Below are 25,523 nucleotides of genomic sequence, written 5' to 3'. Positions count from 1 at the left end.
GGTGAAGATGAGACCGATGAGGTACGCTGCTGGCAGCAGGACTGAGACCGTGTAAACCAGAGGCCTGAGGGAGCACCAAAGTATGAGCTGTTTACAGAAGGCTTCAGTATATAACTAGCAGACGTACACTGTAAAGCTTCAGTATATAACTAGCAGAGACATGCACTATAGGCATGGCGTCATTCCAGCATCAAATCAGAGACTGAGACACTTACTCAATATGACCGTGAAACAAGGACCAATTGTTTTCAGTCTGTAAAGGGGAAAAAAACAAAACCAAAAAAAGGAGATTGTAGAACTGAGGTTCAGATTCACAAATTGAACAGGTCTTCTGAGGAAGTCTAACAGAGAGCAGGGAAAAGCTGCACTGAGAACATGAAGTGTCAGTGGTCTATACCAGGTCATAGTGGCAGTTCTTGCAGGAGAAGGGGCCGGTGATGTTGCCAGGGGTGATGGAGCAGCCCTCACAAACCAGCCTGCCGTAGGCCTTAGAGAAGAGGGTGGGGGCAAACACACCTGACCGCACACACAGTTTGGTGAGACCACGTTTGTTTAGGTACAGTACATATTGAAAAGAAGGTTGAAGTGTATGTATGTTTAATGCAAGTTTGTTTGTTTGTTTGTGTGCTCACCTCCCACGGATATGAAGAGGAGGGAGGAGCTGACCCCGGCAGAGCGGCTGTTGAAGCGCTGCTCACTGTGCTTCAAGCCCCCGATAATCATGCATATCCCCTGCCGAGACACACAGCATCCTAAACCACCTTAAAAGGGAACTCGCAAGTATACTAATATTATTCAGCTAATCCCATTTTCAGAACATTTCACACTCACAGGGATGAAGAGGATGCAGCCCAGCAGGGTTCCGGTGAGTGCAGCCTTGACGATTTCCTCATAGCACTTGTTTCCCTCGTGGTGCCCCTCCAGTAAGGCAGTGATGTAGAAGGTCATCTCCGTGATTGAGCCGAATGTGGCATTCACCACTGCGCCCACTGCAAAGTTACTCTGAGCCGAGATGCTAAAGGACAAAGAGAAACATTCACATTTTTTATCTACCAGATATCGCACGCCTCACTCTCTCACTTCCTCGTTTGTCTCCGCGTTAGGCTTCACTCTCACACCTGTACCGACAATCACGTTGATTAGGCTAATTGGCATTAATTATTGAAGCGCCGGAGGGACGGTGGCCGTCACAACATGCTCACCTGGCAATGCCCATACCAATGTAGTAGGATAAAGGTATGATGGAGCTGACAGCTAAGGTAAACTTAGCCTCGGCGCTGACATAATTGCCCTCTCTGTCAACGTAGCCAATCACAATGGTGACTATCACCAGAGGGAGTAGGTCTGAATGGCATTAAGGTTGTCAACCATTAGAGACATTATAACAGGCATTAATGGAGACAGTCCTACATACAATAGCAATCATACAGTGCTACAGCGGACTTGAGATGATACATTAACTTAAATTTTTTTTTTTTAAAAACACACAGAAAGACCACAGTAGACAGACAGAGCTTTTTCAAAGGATACTGACAGCGAATACATTGATGCCATCCACTTTGTACTTGTAGTAGTTCCAGTTGAAAGCATGGTAGCAGCACAGCAGCACTTTGGTCTCACAACTTTGCTATGAAAATAAGGAGACAACACTCAGCTCCCTCTCAAAACAAATCTCAGTGGCCATTTTAGATGATAACATCGCCAAAGCAGGGGGAGGGAACTTAAACCTTTTCTAGTTTTTGGACATGGACTTCCTCTGGGGGCATGAGCAGGATTCTCCTCAGGGTCCTAGCATTCATCTTGGCCACAGGGATGGCAAAGACCAGGAGCCAGGCGAGGAAGCAGGCCAGGCAGTGCACCAGAGCCAGCAGAGGATAGCCCAGTAGCAGCCAGACGTAGGTACTGAACCGACACTGCCACACAGGGAAACACACAGCACACACAGTTGGGTGGGAGCCATTTTGCGTATCCAAGGAGCAGGTTAGAAAGGTTAGAAAAGCTTCTGTCTTTGTCAACTCTCACTTTTCAATGTGAACTAATGGTAATCAGATCCATTGAAGCAATTAATGGCCAACTTTGAAAGATGAGGAGGTAGCCTGTAGAGGTCATACTCGTACGGCTACAATGGAACAAAGACTCACCCAGAATCTGGGCTTCTGTGGTAGTTGCTGTGGCAGGACAGGGGGCTCAACTGCCACAGAGGAAGAGGATTTCATCAGGGGTGTCGACTCTGCCGACTCCTCCTCTGGGATGGCTTCACAGTCAGGAAACTTTAAACAACACTTTTTAACCAGACTACTTGTCTAGGGGAAGGGGGGAGAGAGAGAGACAGTCTAAATGGGCTGCATAAAGAAGAAAGAAATGAAAGAAAATGTATTCACTGTCTGAATGAGAGGGATAGGTGGAAATTGACTGTCTTACTAGTTAGATGAATATATATATATAATATATTAATATATATATATATTAGTGCTGTCAAACGATTAAAATATTTAATCGCGATTAATCTCATTTATGTCATAGTTAACTCAAAATGAATCGCGATTAATCGCAAATTTTTATCTATTCTAAATGTCCCTTCGTTTATTTATTTTTTTCATCATTTTATTTTTATTTGAATGCCCTTATCAACATGGGAAAGTTGATTGGCTTGCTTTATGCAAATGTTTTATTTTATTGAAAACCAATATTGCCAAACAGGGCGGTACAAAATAAAATTATAAAGTGCACATTTCAGGTAAACAAGGACTCAGCCTATAGTGCAGTTACACCATGGCTTAATATTTTCTTTTTTTCAAGTTTGCTGGGAACATAGCAGTCAGGCCTCTTATTTCAGAAACAATGAACCGTAACAGTTAGGTTACCAATAAAAGGTAAGCCTACTACTTCTTTGCTTTCAGCCAGCTGCCTGTTGACATTTTCAGACAACAGTGAAGCTCGCTTCTTTTGCACAACACAACTTTTAAAAGTAAACTTTCCATTCAGAAGCTTTTTATCATCCATTTCGCCGTATCGCGCTCACCATTCACTCAAACCGTAACGTTCGCCTATTACACAGAACCGTAACAGTTAGGTTACCAATAAAAGGTAAGCCTACTACTTCTTTGCTTTCAGCCAGCTGCCTGTTGACATTTTCAGACAACAGTGAAGCTCGCTTCTTTTGCACAACACAACTTTTAAAAGTAAACTTTCCATTCAGAAGCTTTTTATCATCCATTTCGCCGTATCGCGCTCACCATTCACTCAAACCGTAACGTTCGCCTATTACACAGTTTGCGAGGCCAAAAAGAATGTTTATCTAAAAAAAAAAAAAAAATTCGCGTTAATCTCGCGATAAAAAAATTAACGGCGTTAAAATGGGTTTGCGTTAACGCCGTTAATAACGCGTTAAACTGACAGCACTAATATATATATATATATATATACATACACAGGTTCCTTTGACCCAAGTTGGAAAACAGCCACAGATGAGTACATATACTCAATATTTACGGTGTGCAATCCTTAAGATCGGTCATGAAAATAAATTGTGCAAACAGGCGTTGTGATTGCACTGAGGCTGCTGTGGCACAACCTGCTCTTGCAACACTGACCCAAACATGCCGACATACAGACTTTGTGGAGACATAAAAGTAGCATACTTCTGTTTTCAATAACATAAAATGACAAACGATACTTTAACACACACAACAAAAACACATAAAGGTTGAGATGTTTGGGAAAATATGCCATTTTGTTTCTCACATTACCTTTTGAATTGCTTTATCAAATGGCCACAGAAAATAGCATGCCAATTTCCAACACAGCTTCCCTGAAACAAGAGATTTTCAAGAGATAGAGAAATTTCAAGAGAAGTTAACAGTATATTCCAGGTTTAGTCTATTCTACAATAAAATCTTCTAAGATCAAAACAATTCATAACGTATAGCACATACCGTAGGGGACGCCGATGATGCTGATGAACATAAGGCCACAAACAAGAAAGTATGCTAAAGAGATCCACCAGCCAAACAAAAACAAGTATACTATATTCCCAACACTGATAGGAGAGCCTGTGAAAAAGATAACATCCTTAATATTGTAAAAGTTGCGTCTGACTGAACTGATTAAATGGTATCTAAACGGCCATTCAAAGTGAGCACTTGCAAACACAGTGCTGCAGTGTAATATGGGAGGAAAGTTGTGGACATTAACCTGTGTCTGGCTTGATGAAGCTCAGCTCAGAGTAGAGTTCCTTGACTACATCTGACTGGTCCTCAATGGGTCGCTCAGTCACGTGACTCTTCCACTTCCGAAAACCAAACTGGAAGCAAAGGTACACGATTCAACAACATGCAATGCACAGGTGACTGTACAGCGGTATGTCTTAAAGCAGCAATACGGAGTTCTGTTCCAAAACTAGTAAGCTAACTACCTAAAAGGCATGCAAAAACCTTGCAAATACCACCAACAGCCCAGCTGACATTGATAGAAGCCTGCCAACACACAAGCTGGTGTCTTTTGGCAGTATAGCTGGCAATGTCATGCGTGTGAAAGCTTTTCTTCCATTTTTGCAGGGTTTTCCAGCCCGTTACACAGAACTACATAGGGCATATCTTGGATGGCTAGTGGGGAAGACACAGGTGTTTATCTATCCTTCACATGACCATATGCTATCAAAATGAATTTGAGGATGGTACTAAAACTAGTTGCCTATAAAACCACACCCCCAAAAAGTGTCAAATTGTTGCATAGTGTTACTTTATTCGGTGTTGAGTATGCGCTTGAGAAAGGTCAGGTCCCTGATCATCACCCTGTAGTTGTTGGCCTCTTTGTTGGCCTCCACTTCGTTCTCAGCTCGGATGGTGGTCCTGCAGCTGCCCTCCAGCCAGACATCATCAATGCACCGTGAGTGCATAGAGCATCCTGTGTAGAACAGTCATTTCAAGTCCACAATAGAGACTTATAGCAGAATATGTATATCCAGTATGTTCAAAGCATAATGAAATGTAATCTAATATTTCTGAAGAAAAGCACACACACACCACTGACATGTTGTCTGGGTTAAGCAGACCACAAACGAGTATTACGTAGATAATAATTATATATGGTCATTTAGGACAAAGCTTTCTAGCATGAGAAGAAAGCCAAAAGATTCATTTTCAAATACAAATATGAAGTTCATGGATATAGTGGTGAACCTGGACTGCACCCAGGACAGGTCAGTAAAGTTGCTCATTCATGAACAGTTCAGATTGTCCTTACCTCGGGGCACTGACAGGCCTTTTGGCGTGTATTGCCCAAACACATGCGAGGGACTGGGGGAGGGAGTCTGGGTCACGTCCGATTGAATGGCTGGCACGCACAATCGGTCACAGAGGGAGTTGCGGCGGTGAGCTTTACACTCAGGGTCCCAGTGGGGATCTGGGGGTGGGGGTGGTCACCAAAAGGTTGGAGGCAAAAACATGGCATCACTGCATTTGGGATTTCCCCATGATCTTTGGGACACGATCACTTGCTTCCACGGACTGCTGGTTCAGAGTTCCAGTTCTGATTATGTGTAACTAACAAAACTCTCCTGACAGATCACATGCATTGCTGGCTAGAGATGCAAGAGATATTCACCATGAGTGTCACGGTAAAGGTGGTATGGTTTCACATCTACATTTCAATATACATTTACAACAATTTATAATCTCAGCAAGTATTCAGCAGTATTTAAAAAAAATCATTTCATGGTTTTTTATTTCATGACTTACTTTGATTCCTCTAAAATCATGTGACATCAGCGCACAGTCTGATCTCTGAACGTCAAAAAACGAACGAATTACGAACTGTGGTGTACTGAGTAATATATGCTGTCGGTGTGACAATGGACAAACATAAACCCATTCTTCTCAGTAGCTCCACTCACTCCATTCAGGGCAGCCATTCAAAGGCATATGGTTTTGGCAATAATAATAATTAGGTGTTAGTGCTGGTGTCCTCTAATTGACTTGAAATAAATGACAACCTGCAGTGTAGCAGGCCTCGTTTATCACAAGGGCAGCTATCCTTACATGGCGGTTTTTATTTTTTCTCTTGGACCCACTGCGTATATTTCGGAGGGGGACAATCCAACTAAGAAAGAGGTGCACATTAAACTAAATACAACCTCAAGTGTTTGGGCAAAGTTAAGCAAAGCGAAATATCTTCCAAAAGGGCACCGACACAGCTATACTCACAATAGCTGGTATCGTTTGGTGTCCGACTGATTATAGGAAAAAACAACTTCTTAAAAAGTTTAAGGCAGACTTGCTTGAAACTCACCTGAGCCCTCCGTTGTGGTCCTGCGCCTCCGATTCCCCCCATCTGCAGACGCAGTGGATTTGCAGTGAGACATCCTGTCTGGTTTGTGAACTTCTGCGTTGTGGTAGTTAGCAGGCTATGCTGAAACATCTAACGACCCATCCTCACACTCCACTGCACAACTGAAGAACTGCCTTAGCTCAATCACCACCCTTGCCTGGGTACTTCTCGTCTCCTCGTCTTGCATTATGGGACTTGAAGTCATTCTGACGACAGCTCAAAAGATTACATTTTTTCTTTCATGGACTTGGAACTTTATTCAGGTATGTCGCAAAAAAACTCACGTGGAATCTGTCGTATTTCCCAACTTGCAATGCAATGCTTAGTGCTCATATGCCCAAAACTGTCTGTTGTCAGTTGGTGGTATCATCAACCCACGAAAACACACCAGTTTTTCATTTGCAATTAAGTAGGCTTGCACACTGACAAAAGTATGTTCACGTTTTTACTTTATTGACACACATTTAACAGAAAAACAGCTGCGTGGTTGCTCTCAAATATAGTTTTAGATTCCATTGATCAAAGTGCAATTAGCACAGCACAACAAATCGCATTAAAGATCACTGTGATAAACTCATAATCTTATGGAAGTGGTGTAGGAGTTCTATAGGCTACAGTGGCATGTAGCCTACCTCAGACTGAAGAGGTGCCTGTGGGAGGTTTCCTACACCTAACACTTTGTTTCTAAGCATGACATTGCAGATGCTTGGGTGGCTCATCAGGCCAGCATTTCAGCACAGTCTTAACAGAGATCGAACCATTACGGTGTAGCCTGTCATACTATTTACTGTTAGAATTTTTTTTTATCTTATTTGGCTAGAAATGGTCTTCTTTGTAACAAAAACATCATATCTTTAAAAATTGTATAATTAACTCAGGATTATGCAAAGTGCTGATACACTGATTGTGAATGTGAGCTTTTAGTTAGTATCTAAAACATAGTGACTGAATTTTTACGGTACTGTCTTAACCTATTATTACCTGAAGGATTTCCTTTTGATGTTTTTTGATTGGAGTTGAAACTGAAGTTATTAAAAAATGTAAAAATAGAACAGGAGCAGAAAAGAATGCAGATGTGTAATAATCATAGCAATTGCAGCCAACAGAAAAAAGACTACATGAATATGAAACTACACTCTTTCAAAAAAAACGGCAGCAAAACATTTCAGCACCAGACAGAACATGCAAGCTGATCATAATTCATGTCCACGTATGCAAGCTGATATACAAAATATGTAAAAACCTACACTACAATACAAAAATATGCCCTTTACAAACTGTACAAACAACTTTCCATTCAACGGCGTAAAATCATTGTTCAAACATAATGCCATTGACTTTTCAGTATCTTTAAAATATCTTATTGACGCTGAACAGATAAAAAAAACTGGTAGATTCTACCTCGCGTATAACAAGGCAAAGGGTTTGTGTATTCTTGCACCAGGCAACATGAAGTAATAATTATAGTAACAAATATCTGGCATCAATAGATATCGATATCATCCATCATTGACAGTATTGCAGTACCAAAATATTGATGGTGCTCACACCAACCATTTTACTAACAACAGTATTATTGATAGGTCCCTTTTGCTAGAAATATATTTCCTCACAAACAGTTCCAAGGTCCTCCGTACCAAACAATGACTGCTTTGAGTCAGAAACCGCACATCTTAGTGCCTCAGGTAATTCACACTAAAATTTCAGCCCAGGGGGTAGTTCTGATGCCTCCAAAACTCTGGAAGACACTGTTCTTGGACTCCTATTTGCTCACTGGCAAGGAGCTCCTTTGGTTCCACCTTTCTTTATTAGTTTCTATGTAAGGCTGTTTGAGGGTCTTGTTTGACCTCTTCTGATGACTATTGAAAGGGACAGTCTGTAAGCACGAAAGCATCCAGCGCTTTTGCAAACAGTCTGTGGGAAAAAAAGAAACAAAACCAATACGAAACTCAAAGTCTCAGAAATCTGAGTCCGCATCCAAGAGCTCTGCGTCCATCAAGTTGGTTCTGGAATGAATGGGAGCAACCGCAGTCCTTCTCCCTTGGACCCTTGGCTCCTGGGTTGTCCTTCCAGAGCCCGCAGCCATGGGTTCCACCTCCCCTGAGTGGCGGAACACTCCGTTCTGAGGCCACGATGGAGGCGAGCGGAAGTGGCTCAGTTCCTCTCGCTGTCTGTCCTGGAGGGACAAAGGGTTGGAGATCAGCTTGAAGCCGCCTTGGTTGCTGCAGCGTTGACTGGAGGGCACGTATCCAAGACCAGTGTAACGCTCCTGGTATGATAGGGGACAGGAAGGCCTGGGCTCTGGGAAGGAGCCAGGGAGGACGTTTTCCTCCTCTCGCTGCTGCTGCTTCTGCTGCTCCCAAAGGCTGGCCACGAGGAACCGGTGCCCCGGTAGCTTGGGAAGACGAGGCACCGCGCTGGGGCCAAACTCCCGACGCCGGTACTCCGTTGGAGGAACAGAATCCTCCTCTGGTCTGGCAGGTCGCACTTCCTTCTTTCTCTTTCTTTCTTTCTTCTTTTTCTTCTTTCTCTTCATCATCTCAGGTGAAATCTGAGCCTCGACCATCCACAGCTTGTTCCTTTCCTCTGGAGGGGGAACTGTGTCAGGACACATGAACACATTTCATAAGTGATATGACGGAAATTGCTAATGAAAGTGCTGATGAAAAAGGCAGTCTCTCACAGAAGACACTCACCAGGTGTACCAGTGGGAGTGACTGAGACGTCCTGTGGTAAAATAGCACCTCTCCGGGACACCATCTTGTTTACTTGATGGGCCCAAGCTGATGACATTTCCATAGATGCTTCGTTCAGGTCAAAATTAATACCAGCTGCAAAGATAAAGTTCATGCACAATGAACAGCAGTCTAAAGGTGATAGTAATATTTCATTCCTATCCAGATCTCTAATGCATATCACAGTTCCATTAGAAAGGAATTCATACTTTATCTGTAACTTAGCATAGGTATCAACCAGATGCAGCCCTTGGGAGTGGCAGACATGTCCTGTACCCATAAATTGACAATCCTGGTCCCTCTAATCTAATCATCTGATCAGTTTCTGCATCTGCTGACAACTTATCAGAACACCATATAAATCACTCTAGCACCATCCCCAGTATGATAATACTGTCAGATAGCGGCTGGAAATGAGCCAGATTAGTCATGATGCTTCCACCAGAGGGCAGTGTACTTACCCACTGGTCCCTCATGTGATACAGTGTGCATGCTGAACGACAACTCCTTCTCTGGTTCTTTATTGAGCTCTTTCCGTTTGGAAAAGGCCTTGGCTATCATTTTGCTCTTCTTCAGCCTCTTTGGCTCATCATCACTCCGCCCAGTGATCCTGGAACAAGAAATCATCGTTTACAAGGTTTCATTGACTACTGCCATTCCGATCAATATCAGTAAGAACTAGATAGATAGATAGATAGATAGATAGATACTTTATTAATCCCGTGGGGAAATTCAGGTATCTTGCAGCTCACATAGTGACAATAAGTACAGACAATACGATACAAACAGACAATACGATACCAATACAATACAATACGGTAATGTACAGTAATACAGTTTGCCTGAAATCTTCGAAAGTAGTCATTCCTCAGTACACTTGTGGACATAGCCCCTTACTTGAACCAGGTGCGTTTCCAAATGAGAATCGTTGCCTTGGTCCACACCCAGGTGCTCATGGCTATGCCCGTGCCGAACATGGAGAAGAGGTTGATCTTCTCTACTAGCAGGCTGGGTCTGTTCTTGATAATACACTCTGGGATTTGCTTGTTGGTTTCATGAGCTATTGTCACATTGGCTTCACATCTAGACACAAGACACCACAGATCAAACTTACACACACATCAGAAAAGGTCATATGGAGATTGTTGAGTTAACATATTATTTAAATATACATGCCACACACGTCTCGGATTTACAACATTGTTGTACTGAAGTTTTTACCTAGAATAAAGTTCTCATGACAACTCTTTACAGAGAACCAAGAAACTTAGACATCACAATCCTCGATAAGTTAAATTACTGTAGCCGTAACCTGTTTTCCCATATCAATTTCTCCTCTGTTGAAAGTAGCTCTCTAATGTTACACTTACAAGACAAATTCTTTGAAACTCCTTTCCCATTCAGCTTGATTGAAAAAGTCATAAAAATGGCAGCCGAATGTAATGAGAACAAAACCAAAAGCCAGGAATCCAAAAATACCTGGAATGAGAAAACATAGACATATATAAGACATATACGGAGTCCTAATGCAAGGTTAAGTGAATAGTATTTCCCAGTGTCTATTTGCACTTCAGTGTGAAGACTCACCAAGTCTCAGCATAGTCTCATTGATTTTACTCGCTGCCTTTTCACTTAAGAGTCCAGGGTGGTTGCTCTTGATAGAAAACAATGTCATGACCCCTGGATAAAAAGAAATGAGCAATGTAAAGAGTAAACTCAGTAAAAAAGTGAGTTTTGTAGTGTTGAATTTCCCCTCTTAATATCCATGCACTTCACACACATTTGCTTCATACAAATGACTATATAATAATAATCCTACATTACTAGGCCATCTTCCAGTAAAATATCAAAATATGGCAATGCTTCTCTCACTGAAGCACAGGCATCGGGGGCTTAGTATCAGTCCAAAATCTATGTATCCATGTATCGTATATCTATGGGTCTGTATTGATTTGTTAACATCTACTCTTACCTCGAATAAGGAAATAGCCACCAATCAAGAGGACCAGCCCAATCGGAGCAAGCACAAACCCAGCGCGGTATCGATAGTTCTTATATCCCACAAAACAGATGCCGCTGACGGAGTCTCCATCCACCTGCAAAAGATAAACATTAATGTCCTTCCTTAGGACCAAACCAGTGAGCTTGGCATTGCTAATTCAATTTTCTAACAAAACAGGAACCTTGCATCTGAGGTGACCTACCTCTGCGATCGCTAGTATAGCCACTGTGAGTATGAAAGGGATGGACCAAGTCAGCAAGTGGAAGTAGGATGTCTTTCCCGACAGAGGCTGATAGGTAGTGCCCAGGGCTTTGAACGAGGTGTGCCAGGCATAAGTGAGCATGACAAACCAGATGACCCCAGACATGAGGGAGTAGTAGACAAGGACAAAGATGATGACACAGGAGAGAGTTTCTGTGGACCTGCAGACAAGAGACACAGCTGTGTGACAGGAATTCTGTCTCGTGCAACGTATAAAAAGTCAAGCAGGTTACAATAACAAGCAGGTTGACTTACGAGGGCTCCCCGAGTCGCATGGTGTTGTCAATTTTGCACACAATCTCTTTACGTGCTCCGTCCATGAACTGAGCCAGCCAGCCAGTACTGCCGATGAAGAAGCAGGCATTGATGTAGAACAGAATGACAGCAGGGTAGCGGTTGGAATTCTTCCAGTCAGCAAGGAATGTGGCCTGTGAGATGAACGACAGAACAGAACAAAAGAAGACCCCACTGAGAATTAGCGCTCAAGAAGTTCTCATAACTATGACATTTTACAATTAAAACAACAATAAAAGGTCAGTTTAGAGCTGGAACAATCTTATTGCTCGTTCTTTGGTCTTTCCCTACACCTGCACCCACACTGTTCTTTCTCTGTCGGTTTTACAATATACTGTACCTTCTTGGCCACTGGAGATCATCCAGGGAAGACAGACACACTATAGATGCTCACCAGCGTAAAGAAGGTGCAGAGGAGAGTGATGGAGCCGAAAAAGGCAATGTAGATGTGCATGTCTGAGTGCTCTTCCTCAGTGAAGAGGGGGTTGTTGCACTGGATGCCGCAGCCCTCCACGTCTTTGTACCAACTGGCGGGGTTGTCTGTTTTCACCAGGGGAGCCTCACAATGCCCTGATGTGTTGAACTTGACTTTCTGTAAGGAGTTCTAGGGAAACAAAACAGTGGAAGTAGCAGTCAACACACAATAACTTAAGAGTCTAAAGGTTAGAATGAACTAAAATTAAATATTACATTTAATATTTTACTATTATAAAATATTCCATGTGGTAGTTGTATATAACGTCCATATTTTACCTAGGCACTCCTTTATTTATCAGACATGGTTCAAATTCCTCAATATATTAAAGATGCAGTCTGCGATTCAGTTTCAGTTGATAGGTTAATATTTGGGCTCAACCGCCAATCAAATTGCACCCCTCCCTTCCATGCTGCTGAAGCGTGTGTGTTGATTGGCTGGTATTGTCGGTCCGAGCCACTATGTTTGTTTCCCATTTAAAGAGCCAGAACCGCAACCACTGAATGGACAGCTAGAGGACCATGAAGAGCAATTCGCTGAATTTGACAAAAAGTGTATGGGATCAGAATCTCAGACTGCTCCTTTAATTCAAACACAGGTGAGCACAATCAATCAACAGTAGGGCTAGAGCAGTCATACCTCGCATCCCTTGGGGTAGTTCTCTGTTTTGTCACACTTTAGAAAGTTGGGCCAGCCCCTCTCCTTCTCCACAATGCTGCAGGGCTTGCGAGTTGTCTGGCACAGCATCTGGCTGGGCAGCTCCACCTTTCCATTGTCGCATTTGGGCATGTACACGGCACACAGCAGGGGCTGAATGACAGCCCAACACCGAGGGGCATTGCGCAAACCTGGTGTAGGGTACAGTGACAATCAGAGACCATCTTGGTAAGCGTCAGGATCACTCATAGGCCTGGGGCAGATACTGTCACCCAACAGCAGTGCATCTTTTCTGAAGGCCGCTGGTGTTACACGTTTGACGAGGGGAAAACAGTGATGCGATAATAAAACTGAATCAGCAGTGTTATGCTAATGGTTTCTATGGGTTCTTTGCAAGTGATCTTCCTTCTTTGCTCTCAGATGGTTAGGAAATGGGGGCTGCTTTCCCCCCCACCACCACCCTTGAGAGAAGGTGTCTGAGGATTTTTGGTGTGAATGAGTAGGAAATAGATGGAAGACCTGTTAATGTGTAGGTTTTGTTAATGATAAAGTGATGATTTGTGCAAATTGTTCATAGGATGTTGGTGCGTATTCTCGTCGTTTTTCTAGTCATTTAGGCCTGCAACAAAAGTAATTCCAGTAGCTCACATATTTAGTTCTGTGTGAATTTAACACACAATCCTTTACGTTTGACTTTTTTTTCCAATTTTCTCAAGTTTTAATGAGCTAGCCTGAACAAACTGTTTAATCACTGGCATTTTCCTTTATGTATTGAGAGAAATGTACTGACAAAATCTTACCAGACCACATGGCCAACTTTTCAAAAACTTCTTCTTGAGTGTTTGAGTCCTCAGCCAGGATTAGAGATGTGTGGGTGTATGGCAAAGGTGTGCCAAGACAGGAATTGTATTTCAGAACTTCGCAAGTTGTCGTTTTCTTGCAATTGTCGTTTAGGATTGATTCGTTTAGGAAAGCCGTGGCTGCAGGAGTGACCATTACGGAGGCAGCCCAAACGCAAAGCATCCCAAATCCCCCAACAATGGAGTAAAAACCTTGGGAAGACATCTTGGACGATCCAACTGTGTAATATTATATCCACTCTGATTAAAACAAAAAAGGTCCGAAAAAGTTAAAAATATGTTCGATGGGTTAAAGTCGAATTAAGGAAAACCAGTCGATCAAAGAACATCTGAAAAGTCATATTTGAGGCAATAAACGTTTATAGCGCAATCCGAAACGTTGTCATGTTGGAGTTCTCTTCGATGCAGCGTTGTATCGCTCATTGTATCTTACATCCAACTTCCACAAAAGTTTCACACAAATGGCTCGACCGTGTTATTCTTCAGTAGACTTCAACTAAGTCCTTGTAAGTTTGAACGGATGAATGAGACAAATCAAATGGAGTAAATGCAAAAAGATTCACCATCCCCCCACACCGAAGAGGCAGCGAAAAACTCTTGCCATGAAAAGTCTGAAACTCTGTAATATGATCCGCAACCTATGAGTTACATCCCCCCTTAAATGCTCCCCCTCTTCTTTTCTCTCACTTTGCTGCAAAAGTCCATTTGTGTGTTAGTTAACACTCACTAAGAGAGAAAATCACATAGATGCTGCGCTTCGGCCAGATATCCAACGAGGTATGTTTTCAACCTTGCCCTGAAGTCCGCTACTTTTTTCAGCCCCTCTGGTATGCACATGGAGGGGGAGAGCCAAAATAACAAAAACTGGGCTCCCATCCCCCTCTTTAGAGGGAAGAAATCTGCCTTACAGGAATACCAAAACAATCTACCTGAGACTTTAGTTGCGTCCATCTTCATGCCCGAAATTCAAGCTGCTTATTAAACTTTTCCATAATATATTCATGTTCTATCCCAAGGACAATAAATCATTGTACAACAGTATGTGTGGGCTATTACCTAGACAGTGATCTGAAATGAGTGGCTCTGTCACAGAAATATAATCTACATAGCGTAGTGATTAGTAAAGCACAAACATATGTTTCACGTTATCACACAAGCGTCCTCTCAAGAGTGCATATTCATTTATTAATAAACATTCCAAGCGTATCTGCTGATTAGTCAGACGAACTACTTTTATTTCAATGTATATAGAAAGGCTCATTTTTACTTCATATATCCATGTCAACAAGAGGCTGAACACCACATTTTTATTCAAATTAATATGGAAAAAAAAATGTGTTGTTTATTTTACATTGGAACAACATAAAATCTGTTTCCTTGGGGACCCTCATAATGGAAATGTACTTCCTCCCTCAAAGTTAAGGTGGTTTAGTGCTTGATTCATCCGTACCACTGTATCTTTGCATGTTTTTATACTTTCTTGGTTATGCATTAATATGTAGGCTACTTTAGAGGTTTTTGATGTTTGTTTTCATAGTAGACATGTTTGCTGTCACAATGAAATTTGTTAATAATTCTCCTAACTCTCCTGATGGAACTCTCCCAATAACTCTCCTAAAAAAGTCATCAGTTGGCTGAAACTTCAGGAGTGATCCTATATGACGATATGCTCAAGCTCAGTTTTCAGTTGCCTGCACTGTAATAGACCATAATGGCTGGTGGAGTTTACCATTGTTGTACTGCTTCTCAGCACAACGTAGGGCCTCCTTAAAATCCAGGGCAACATGTCTGCCTGGGAATGACTCATTGAGGCGGACTGGGGACCACACACACAGCATGCAGGCCCCAAGCAGGAGCAACTGGCCAAAACAGCCTCCCTCTCTCTCTTTCTCTCTCTCTCTCACTCTCTCTCTCTTTCTCTCTCATTCCCTCCTGCACTGCCTTATCCCTACATTTGCACATTCAACACTCAGGCAAAGGAAATAACAAAGAAACTAAACATAAAGGGAACACTTTATAACATATTAGTAGAATGCAATTAGCGAAGTCCATAACAACATAAGTAATAATGGCTGAATAAACAACCGCTGTTTATTGTGCTATTTATATTTGACCAATATTAAGGTAATACTTGAGGGACAGTATTGAGTTAACCAGCAGAAGTGCAGCAGTGTTATCTATGTGTGTGTGTGTGTGTGTGTGTGTGTGTGTGTGTGTGTGTGTGTGTGTGTGTGTGAGAGAGAGAGAGAGAGAGACTTGGTCATATCATGGACATTAAGTCGATGTATATAAATCTTAGAGGTGCCATGCTTGCCAAACTAAACATGTTGCGCTTGCGGACAATTAGACACGTTTATTATTTATCTGGCCTCTAATATTGGGAAAGTCTTCTGTGCGACCAAACTACTGCCGGAGTCTGTACCAAAACTAAAATGAACTGTGTTCTTAAATGTACTAGGCTAAGTTTGTAATAAGTACTCTACTCAGTTTTCTAAATGACAATTTTCATTTATTGGAAATATATACTATCAAATAAAAAGGAGTTGTGTCAGAGAGGTTGTTTACACGTGGTTGCATTTCATTGACATTATGGATCCGCACATGACAAAATAGGCTGTGGAGGCTAAAATAATCAATTTTCTGTATCATATCACTTTGAAGGAAACGCAACTCACTTTTCCACATCAAAATGGTCATATAAAATAGGTAAATAAAGTGTAAATCTCAGTGTAGGCTTCTTTATTCTGTGCCATCTTTTCAGTCTTTTAGGATCACAGTGATAATTAAGTAAACGAACATCAAATACACAAAGTGAAAAATCTAGCTGGGACTACATTGAAATGAAACCTGAAATGAAAATACAAGAGTACGATGGGGGCTGCTGCACACAGAACAATGCAGTCAGTGGATCGGAAACACAAGGTCACACACAAATATCAGATGAGGGCTAGCTGGATGGAAAACCGTATCATACTGCTTATACATTTTTAAAAGAAAGTCCTCAATTATTTCATTACTGAATTACTGCTCAGTTTACATAACAATGGCGCTGGGCTGTGGTTAAAACACAAAATGATCTACACCACTGGTCAACCTTTTCATGCAATACCCTCCTGCTGGCTCACACAGAATAAACATGACATTTTTGTGCTATCTCAAGACCAGATTGTCAAAGATTACAGTCCTTTAGCAACAACAGGAAGACGAATAGAGAGATGCTCCTATGTGAGATCCCTCAGTTTTATAGTTCATAGAGCTGATATGTGACTCATGGATACAACGTAAGATTGAATAAAACTAATAATCTTCACAGTGGCACAGGAGTACAGTGTGCACTGATAATGTTCTTCTTCAGTGTCAGAAGACACCGTTTTAGTTTGAGAGGATATTTTAGAAACAATTTTTAAGGGTATTACATTGACGGAAGATTTAAATGAAGTTTTTAACAAAACGGTAAAATATGTTTATTGAACATGGACAAAATGTTATTTCAGTTTTCAAAAAGTTAATAATCAATAAATTAGTGAGTACATTCGCAAACTATATGTGACGTGCATGTAACACAATTATAGGGACATTAATATGAATGGATACAAAATAACATGCAGGGAGCTAACAGGATCGTATGTAACAATGCAGCCTTTACCCAAACCTACTTGCATAATGTGCATGTAAAAATCTCTTTACCAGACAGATTTAACTCATCACACAGAAGAAAAAATAAGCTATGTTGCATTCTATTTGGAATTATGTGCAGATGTTCATATAGAAAGATCCTTGCTTTTGAAAAACCGTGTTTCTGTCCACAGACCTCAGTAGAATTTTTGAAAATCTTTCCAAAGTTGTGAGACCATATTAAATTGCAGTACTAAGGCACAGGGAAACAGGTTGCCATCTGATGGTGATCTTTTGGCTCCAGAGTTGTACTCAGGCTGGTGCAGCGGCTCTTTAAAGTCATCCGTACAGATGTCAGCTGATGTTGAAAGATTATCAAGTTCCTTCTATAAAACTTTTCCTTTAATAAAAAAAGGTATAAAAGAAGTGGACCCAGCCAGGAAAAGTCCAGAAGCTCCAACAAAAATATTTATAGGTCATCCTTTCGTCCATTGGCAGCATAGGGTGCAAATGCTCACCTGTTGGCATCAGAAGTATTTTATAAGCCATAAGGGTAGAAGATTAACCCCAGAGGCTTTGACCACGGTCCTCACTCCATGGAACCTGGATCCATCCCCCAGAAAGAGTCAGGTCATTGCCATGGGTCGGCCTGGTGCTGGTGGTGGATCCATCCCCCAGAAACAGTCAGATCATTACCATGGGTCGACCTGGTGCTTCTGGTTGTACTGCTGGAGCTGTATCTGATCCTTGATCTGCTGGATGAGATTCTGTGACAAGAAGAGTCCTACAAGCTGTTGAACAGAATAAGGAAAGAACACACTGAGTATTACAGCATTATACATTTATAATGAAAAACTGCATTAATGGTGATATTAGAAAGCTTGTCAGGCATCACATCTGAATACCTGAAATGTTGTTTGCGAGACATTTTCTCTATTCTGGAAACAAGCTCTTACCTGAGGGACTGCCAAACCCAGGGCTACGCCTCCGAGAAGGTACAGGTTGCTGTGGAGCCAGTTCACCAGCTTGTCTATGCAGCCGCTCGTGTGGATGAAATTCCCTGCCTCAACAGTATTGAGCTTCTGCATCCCATAGCCACACAGGGTATTAATAACTGTCTGGAGTGGAAAACGTAAAAGGTACAGAATGGACCAAAGCCTCCGCACACAACCTCTGTAGACCATCAGAGTTCATTTCTTTGGGCCATAACTGCATTATGTTAAGTGAGTCACATACATACATGCAGTCAAGTGCAATTTACTACAGACAGTTAAGTGCAATTTCCTACTATGGGCTAGTATTTTCCACAAACCTTTGGCAGTGCATCATTATTTCATTAGGAGTTCAAATCAGTACAAATGGACTAAAACACAGTCGAAGGAACTTTCTTTTTTTTATTAATTCTATGAGCACTTCACTCGTATGAGGCATGAGGCCTCGCCTTACACTCCTGAAAGTGAAAGTCAAACCTCTCTCACTTACCTCCTGTTTGGACAGCAAACAGCAAGAGAAAGGCACAGCGCAGCTCTCTCGGCTACGCTCATCAGTGCAGTTGAAGTACATGTTCTGAGACCAGTCTTTGTAGGAAACACCTCCACAGCAACTAAACTGAGGTGTTGACCATTGACAGAATATAAATTAGACAGCTGGACATTTACATAATTGACTATATATTAACTCTAAGACACATAGGTTTTTTTTTTTTTACTTTTAATGTTTAATGTTTCATTTTAATACTACATTTACTGTTTGTACTGTATTTATGTAGACATATATGAAATCAAAACCTGGGTAAGAGATTGTTTGCTACATGCTACAGTTGCCTGACGAAAGAAGACATGGGTGGAAACCCAACTTCAATAGGCAAAATAAATAGTCATATACCAAATATACCAAATATCCAATATTTGTACATGTCGAACACAGTCAAATGTTTTGTACTGGATTTCTACAGTACCTTCAGCCACAAACTTCAATAATAATTGTAGTTCTCACCTCTCTCTGCCCAAAGTCGATGAGATTTTGTAAATCCAGATCATCCCTGTAATGGATGATGGATCTGTTTATGACCTCATTCACTTTGCCCCGTGCCTATTGGAGTGAACAGAAAAATATAACCCCCCATTCAAAATCTTATTTTCTAAATTGGGTTATCAAATCAAAGGCACAAAACATTTTCTTAAAATTTACACAGACCATTAAACTCCTCTGGTCACAAATCTAGCACTTATGATGTCTTAATGAATACTGCACCAAAAGCATTTCATGAAAAGTTAACTTTAGGGTCCTGTAATTACAAATAACTGTCAGCAGAGGGCATATGTCCTCTAGTGAAAAACTATTCAACTATTATTGGCACGTGTTCATTGAGTTGTTGCCCATCATATTTTCAACACTGACAATGATATTGCATAAGCATGACAGAAAATGTATAACTTTATTTAAAACTAACACATCTGTGTAGGAGTGGCTAAGGCAGTTAGTTCAGAAGGTTGCAGAGACAGCTTTTATGTAATATTGAGCTGTAAACCAAAAATATGTACTGTGTGTATGTTAATGTACCTTATCAGAGAACACAAACCCCAGAATGCCAGCAGTCAGCTGCAGTAGGAAGATCACAGTGAGACAAATGCAAAACTAAGAGAGAGAAAAGGGAAATGAGAAAGATCGTGGGAACATGGAACAGGGAAGTTAATAATTTACAGAAAATAAGACTGGAATGTTCTACTGAATAACATTCTTCTATGTATTTTAAGAAAAATGCAAAAATGCTTCAGACAGAACCTCCTCTTCAATGTGCGTAAATTATGACACATATGTCCACTCCACCTACAGTTTAGAATATGACATCAACTGTCATTCACTATACACTGTGTTAGCTAATATTCCTAATGAGCACAATGCAAGGGACTCGTTAAGAATTGAAGTGCTAACAAAAACTTAGTTTAGCTCGTTCTCATGCTCTAGTGATAGAGCTGCCCCATAGTATCTCTGTGCTGCGGAAGAGGAGTGGCAGCTTACTGTTTGCAGAAGGCAGATGTTCTCCCTGAGGGAGCCGATGCAGCCACAGAAGGTGATGAGGAACATGAGTGTGCCCACAATCATCAGCAGGATGGCAGGGTCCACTGTTAAACAGGCCATGGCAGCCTCTAAAGGGGGACAGAGGGGACAGAGAGAGAGAGAGAGAGAGAAAGACAGAATTAATGAGAGATGCATTCAGACAGACAGACCGACAGACAGACAGACGACAGAGAGGAAGAGAGAGAGAGAGTGGGTTTAAGGAAGAGAAAGCTTTCAAACGCCTTTGACTTTTTACCTAGAGATTATTTAGGTAGTTAGCAACATGACCTGGCTGGCCTGTGTCCTGTCTGAAACTATTCTGCATGTCTGAATTTCCTCATACCTCATCCCCTGAGGCTATGATACAGGCGAATACACAGAGCTCCATTTACCTGCTATTGCTACCTGCCAAAATTACACCCAAACCTCCTAAAGCATGTTGAAACTGAATTATACGCTATAACCCCCAATATCCCCCAGAACAATAGCCACTGATCTTGGTAGGAATTTCTTTCTGTGGATCTTGGTAACGTGACTTTTCGATCAGGCTGCAAGGCTGTTTGTGAGAGACTCATTCATCTTTAATGGAAAATTCATGGGTCTGATCAAACCACCTACCAGCATGTTTCGTCATTCGAGCATAAACGCCAATCGACACCAGTATCAGTGAAATCACCTGTGAAAGAGAAAAGGCACAAGAGTTGTCACGTGATTCTGATCTGGGGTTTAGTAGGGAAAAAATTTTAACACTTGTACACAGTGGGTGAATGAAGCCTTAAAGGCACAGTCCACAATTATAATCCTGCTACACTTCAGCGAACTGCTCCCCATGATCATCAAGCTCTGTGTTCAGTGTTTGCACTCAATGGAAAACAAACAAAGAGGCTCGGATGGAGCCATAAACAATCCCAGCCAATCAACACAATGATTCAGGGGCACAAGAGGGAGGGATGTAATTGGCTGTTGAGCTCAAATATCAACAGCCTTTCACGAAACCGAACTACTAACTCTACCTTTAAACCAAGTCTGACATGGATTTCAATCGTATTACAATTTCACGCCCCATTGTTCTGAAGTTCACCTGATGATTCACTGGTCAATATTTTCTCATTGTCATTTGTTTAATTGGGTTGGCTATTAGGAGCAATGTCAGCCAAGAAAGCATAAACAGAATTCTGGGCTTTAAAGTTGTGGTGTGGAAATTCAAAATGACAGAGAAATAAAACAGTCTGAAAGTAAAACTGTCGTTGCACAAGTTGCATATTCGATAACATGTCTAGAACCGTTCATCTTTTGTTTTCGGTAAAATGGTGACTATTCAAACTAACTACTAGACTACTAACTACCAATATTGAGATAGTCAATGATGCAACCATTTTCATATACTGATGTTAACTATCTCTACGTCTACTCATTACAGTAGTGGATGCCCATCCCGTCTCAAGTGCTACTCAGTTGCAGGACTAATCTTAAACAATATTTCACTTAAGGTCTATTCAACCATATCATAAGCTATGACCTCACTTTAATCTTATGCAAAGCTGTTACAAATACACCTTCTCGTTTCCTTTTTTCACACACGAGGTAATGGAAGTTCTGTGATGGAGATCATTTCCAAACACTGTTAATGACTTAAGAATATAATAATCAAGTGCCTTGTATTATTAATTACCTTATATGAATCATGTACTTATGTAAGCAGGAACATGGCTTTTCTGTGTTTCTGCGTGTGTGTAACTTAGAATATTAGGTGCCACTTAGTCTGCATACGTACAAGAGCATGTTTAGACCAGAAGTGATAAGAAGGATCGAACTGTGCTTCTTCCGACCTTGTGCAAAACTTCCATCCTTGCCTCGGACGTCAGAAATCCACCACGTGGTTTTCTCTGCTGAACGCTAAACTTCTGTATATATAAACCTTGTGCGATATGTGTTTAATATTGCTTCACTTTCAGCCTTGTGCTGGGAGTGAGCCCGATTGCAATTGTTGTTGTTGTTGTTGTTTGTCTAATAAATATACTTATATGCAGCTCCGGAGTCCTGAGGTAACTAGGGTGAATTTTCCCCTAACAGTCTGAGAGGGATCTTGAAAGCAAACATACCTAAACATCTCAATAAGAAACAAAGCAGGAGCTATTACAAAAACAAAAAGTGATTGGTAAGTGATCTGAGAATAGCTGTTTCACTTGGCACAGAAAACTGTAGGGTAAAGTCTGGTCAATGACACTGGGAAGTTCCTCTGAAAGAAGCTTTCACATCCCTGTCCTCTCAGGTTTTCCCAGCACAATATGAGGCAAATCCTTCCCTCAAATGACTCTCAGGTTACCATGAAATACCAGGTCTCGTAGAGGGCAAAACAGTATCTGTGGCCTACAGGGCTTGAGTGAGTGAGTATCTAGACAAACTAGACAAGCCAAATTTACTTTGTAGGGATCCATGGCTGCACCAGACAAATAAATATGCATTTCAAGTACATGCAATTGTGACATGAAGAGCAAAGAGCTCAGGAATTCTACTGAATATCAGCAGTGTGTTGACTAGTGTCATGTTTGAGTTTGACACTGGAATTTTCAGTCATTAATCCAAGCCTTGCTTGGCTCTGCTGTGGTGGGTTGCAGATAACAACAGTGAACACAGACACTACATCTACATCTGAAACATTTCCTTCATATAATAACATACCCTGCTGAAGGTCGGGCTGTTGAAGGAAAATACATGGCATGATTCTGTGTCCCTTTTTAAAGTAGCCTAGAGCTACTAACACTATGTCTTTGAAGTCGCACCTCAAGAACACATTCCACAGAATTTTCTTAACTACAGCAAGCATCTACATGCTTTTTCTTAACAAAACACTGCAAAAAATCTTTGCAAAATTGCTCTGCTTTGCAAAGAAAAGGTCCTGCAATTGATGGTCCAAGCACACGCCATTAGCACAACCTTGATTTGGTCATGGTGAATGATCCAGTTTCTCTTAGGCAGTTACCAAGAGTAGGTCACAGTACTAACCCCTGACTCCAGACTGAATGACTATTTGTCACTATTATGAGTCAAGAATAATGTGGCAAAGCAAGCAACAACCTGTCACGGGCCGTACTTGGGAGAGTTAACAATTAACTCACTTCTTTTTCTAAAAGCCACCAACGTTATACTGCAAATGAAAGAAACAATCCTTTCTGGTTTGTTTTGGCTCACTTTTCTCTCGCTGTTTTGGTCAGACCACAAAATCACTTCCTTGCTCTGCTCCGACAATTTCTAAACATCACAGCAGTCACAAAAATTGCACGTCTGTGGTGACTTTCGAATATTAACATAATCTGTTGAAAGAATCTGTAATAACAAGCCTGTTGTTCTGGTGGGTCTTAGTTCCAAATCTCCTTATAGATGGCCAAGGGGTTCTAGTGGCACCTGATAACTGGTGTGACGCTACAACACCAGTCAGTGTTGAAAATGAACAGAGCATAGACAACTTAAAATTCAATTCTTAACATGCTTACAAATTGACAGGGTTACAGGACAAACTGTGGTTTTCCCATTTGGAATGTTTGGAGTCAGCGTGCTCAAAAGCAGACTTTGACCACCATTAAACAAATGGTTTGAATAGCATCAAAGCATTGCAGATTTGCATTGTATTGGATGTCATTTTATTCAACTAAGCTGTAAGTGGAGCATCACTTGGCAATGGCCAAAAATGTTTCCTCTGCACGGAGAGGATGGTGGGTGAAATGAAAGTTGTTGAAATCACTTCCTGTCATCCCTCAAGTGCTGAGGCAAACAGTTTCCATCACATTTTGAATACTTCAAAAACTACTTAACACAAACCAACCAAAACACTTTGAAATTCGAAATTGCTCATTTTCTTCGTTGCATGGGAGGGAATGAGAAGAGAGCATGGGGCCCACTTTGCACAAAAACCCTGTCACGCTATCAGCATATGAATAAACTGCTTAGCAACAGTCCTGCTTAATTGTGTAAAAGCCCCATAAATGGAGTTTTGTTAATCAAGCCAACAGGCATACACTCCTTATCATTTTAAATTAGAATCCCTTTATCTACAAAAAAACTTTCATGTACACTCAGGAGGTATGAATAGAGCAAGGGAAGTTCAAAGGAAGTTGATTCACAGGAAGTTGATTCACACAAGACCCATTATGATGTTATATTTGATGTTCTTATACAATTACACATTTTACTGGCAGGAAGCATTCTTGTTCATTCAAATTCCCCATACACACACACACACACACACACACACAAAGGTAAGACATAACTAAAAGTCCATGTCAATCTTTGTGAATCATTTTGATTTTTCTGATATTCCTTCCTCTGATAATTTAGACTTTATAATGCCTCACATTGGATTAATAATTAGGCTCTGCATAATCATGCATTATTCTATAATGTTTTCAAATGTATTAAGGGGCTAAAAAACTGAGATGACCCGATTAAACTCAGGTATAAGGCTAGCTGGATACAATTAAATCGACCATTTGGTAGGCTACATCTAAAATAACGTGATAAGATAAACAAGAACTATCCTCCTTACCCAGAATATCATGTTGAAAAGAAAAAGGACGTATTTCACAACAGGGCTGACATAGCTGAAATCATCAGCTTCTCTTCTTTTCCCCATTTCGAAACCGATAAGAAAATCCAGACACTCCGGCGAGCTTATTTTGTAAATTCTCTTCCAAGTCACCCGCAAACGCTTGTCATGATCACGGATGTTTTCTGTTTTGATGGCACGTAAACTCTGTCGTCAGACTACGTATGAGACCCCGAAGGTAGCGTGTGCGCCTTCATGATATGTTCACTTGTTCGTACTTGTTGCTTTTCTCAAGGCATTTCCTTATTCAGTCAGGAGCCGCTGAAATCATAAGTAGCCTACTACAGATCTAGCGCATGGCTCTGTTGGTGACAGGCAGTGGGCGTTCCTCTTCTGTGGCATGAGTCACCTGTTGATAAGGGGCGTGAACGAATCCTGCAGGTAGGCTACTAATCTCTTAAAATATCTACACTGGTGGTAACTATCCAATTTTTCATTTATTTTTGAAGTAGGTTATTTTTGTTTTACTCTTTAATGTACTTTTATGTACTCAAATGTACTACTCAGGTTTACAGATGACCTGAACATGTAAGGACAGGCTGTCATACATTTTTTGGATTAAGGTGAATTTAAAAATAGGCCACAACTGTAATAATGACTGCCTATTGTGCATTCAAACTTAAGCCTGGAGTCA

The 25,523-nt window shown here is 41.2% G+C and overlaps 3 protein-coding genes across 3 annotated transcripts; all 3 read right to left on the bottom strand.

The window, feature by feature from the left end:
- Positions 1 to 3: 3 nt before the first annotated feature.
- On the bottom strand, positions 4 to 6,666 carry LOC122130922 (putative cation exchanger C521.04c; the record flags this gene model as incomplete). Its single annotated transcript, XM_042705779.1, has 15 exons — positions 6,289 to 6,666; positions 5,245 to 5,403; positions 4,793 to 4,905; positions 4,195 to 4,303; positions 3,936 to 4,052; positions 3,750 to 3,811; positions 2,142 to 2,303; positions 1,728 to 1,913; positions 1,531 to 1,627; positions 1,203 to 1,344; positions 832 to 1,015; positions 633 to 732; positions 398 to 516; positions 216 to 253; positions 4 to 64 (listed from the first exon to the last, which is right to left on the bottom strand). Coding segments are annotated over exons 1-15 (1,722 nt in total), but the record flags the coding sequence as incomplete, so codon positions are not given.
- Positions 6,667 to 6,759: 93 nt separating this feature from the next.
- Positions 6,760 to 14,826, bottom strand: smo (smoothened, frizzled class receptor). The gene is made up of 12 exons (XM_042705777.1): positions 13,552 to 14,826; positions 12,734 to 12,942; positions 12,014 to 12,223; positions 11,581 to 11,753; positions 11,267 to 11,486; positions 11,035 to 11,158; positions 10,650 to 10,742; positions 10,433 to 10,541; positions 9,960 to 10,145; positions 9,524 to 9,672; positions 9,024 to 9,158; positions 6,760 to 8,925 (listed from the first exon to the last, which is right to left on the bottom strand). Exons 1-12 carry the CDS (start codon positions 13,814 to 13,816, stop codon positions 8,285 to 8,287), a joined length of 2,514 nt encoding a protein of 837 aa, XP_042561711.1. The 5' UTR covers positions 13,817 to 14,826; the 3' UTR covers positions 6,760 to 8,284.
- A 1,277-nt stretch (positions 14,827 to 16,103) lies between these two features.
- Positions 16,104 to 25,212, bottom strand: tspan33a (tetraspanin 33a). Its single transcript, XM_042705778.1, has 8 exons — positions 24,830 to 25,212; positions 20,905 to 20,962; positions 20,248 to 20,375; positions 19,789 to 19,863; positions 19,222 to 19,317; positions 18,709 to 18,834; positions 18,183 to 18,344; positions 16,104 to 18,017 (listed from the first exon to the last, which is right to left on the bottom strand). Exons 1-8 carry the CDS (start codon positions 24,914 to 24,916, stop codon positions 17,919 to 17,921), a joined length of 831 nt encoding a protein of 276 aa, XP_042561712.1. The 5' UTR covers positions 24,917 to 25,212; the 3' UTR covers positions 16,104 to 17,918.
- Between the last annotated feature and the right edge of the window lie 311 nt (positions 25,213 to 25,523).

The sequence above is a fragment of the Clupea harengus genome, unplaced genomic scaffold (genome assembly GCF_900700415.2).
Source record: "Clupea harengus unplaced genomic scaffold, Ch_v2.0.2, whole genome shotgun sequence".
NCBI classification, from domain to species: Eukaryota; Metazoa; Chordata; class Actinopteri; order Clupeiformes; family Clupeidae; genus Clupea; species Clupea harengus.
The sequence above is the reverse complement of the archived record's forward strand: the minus strand, read 5'-3'. Positions and strand labels throughout refer to the sequence as shown.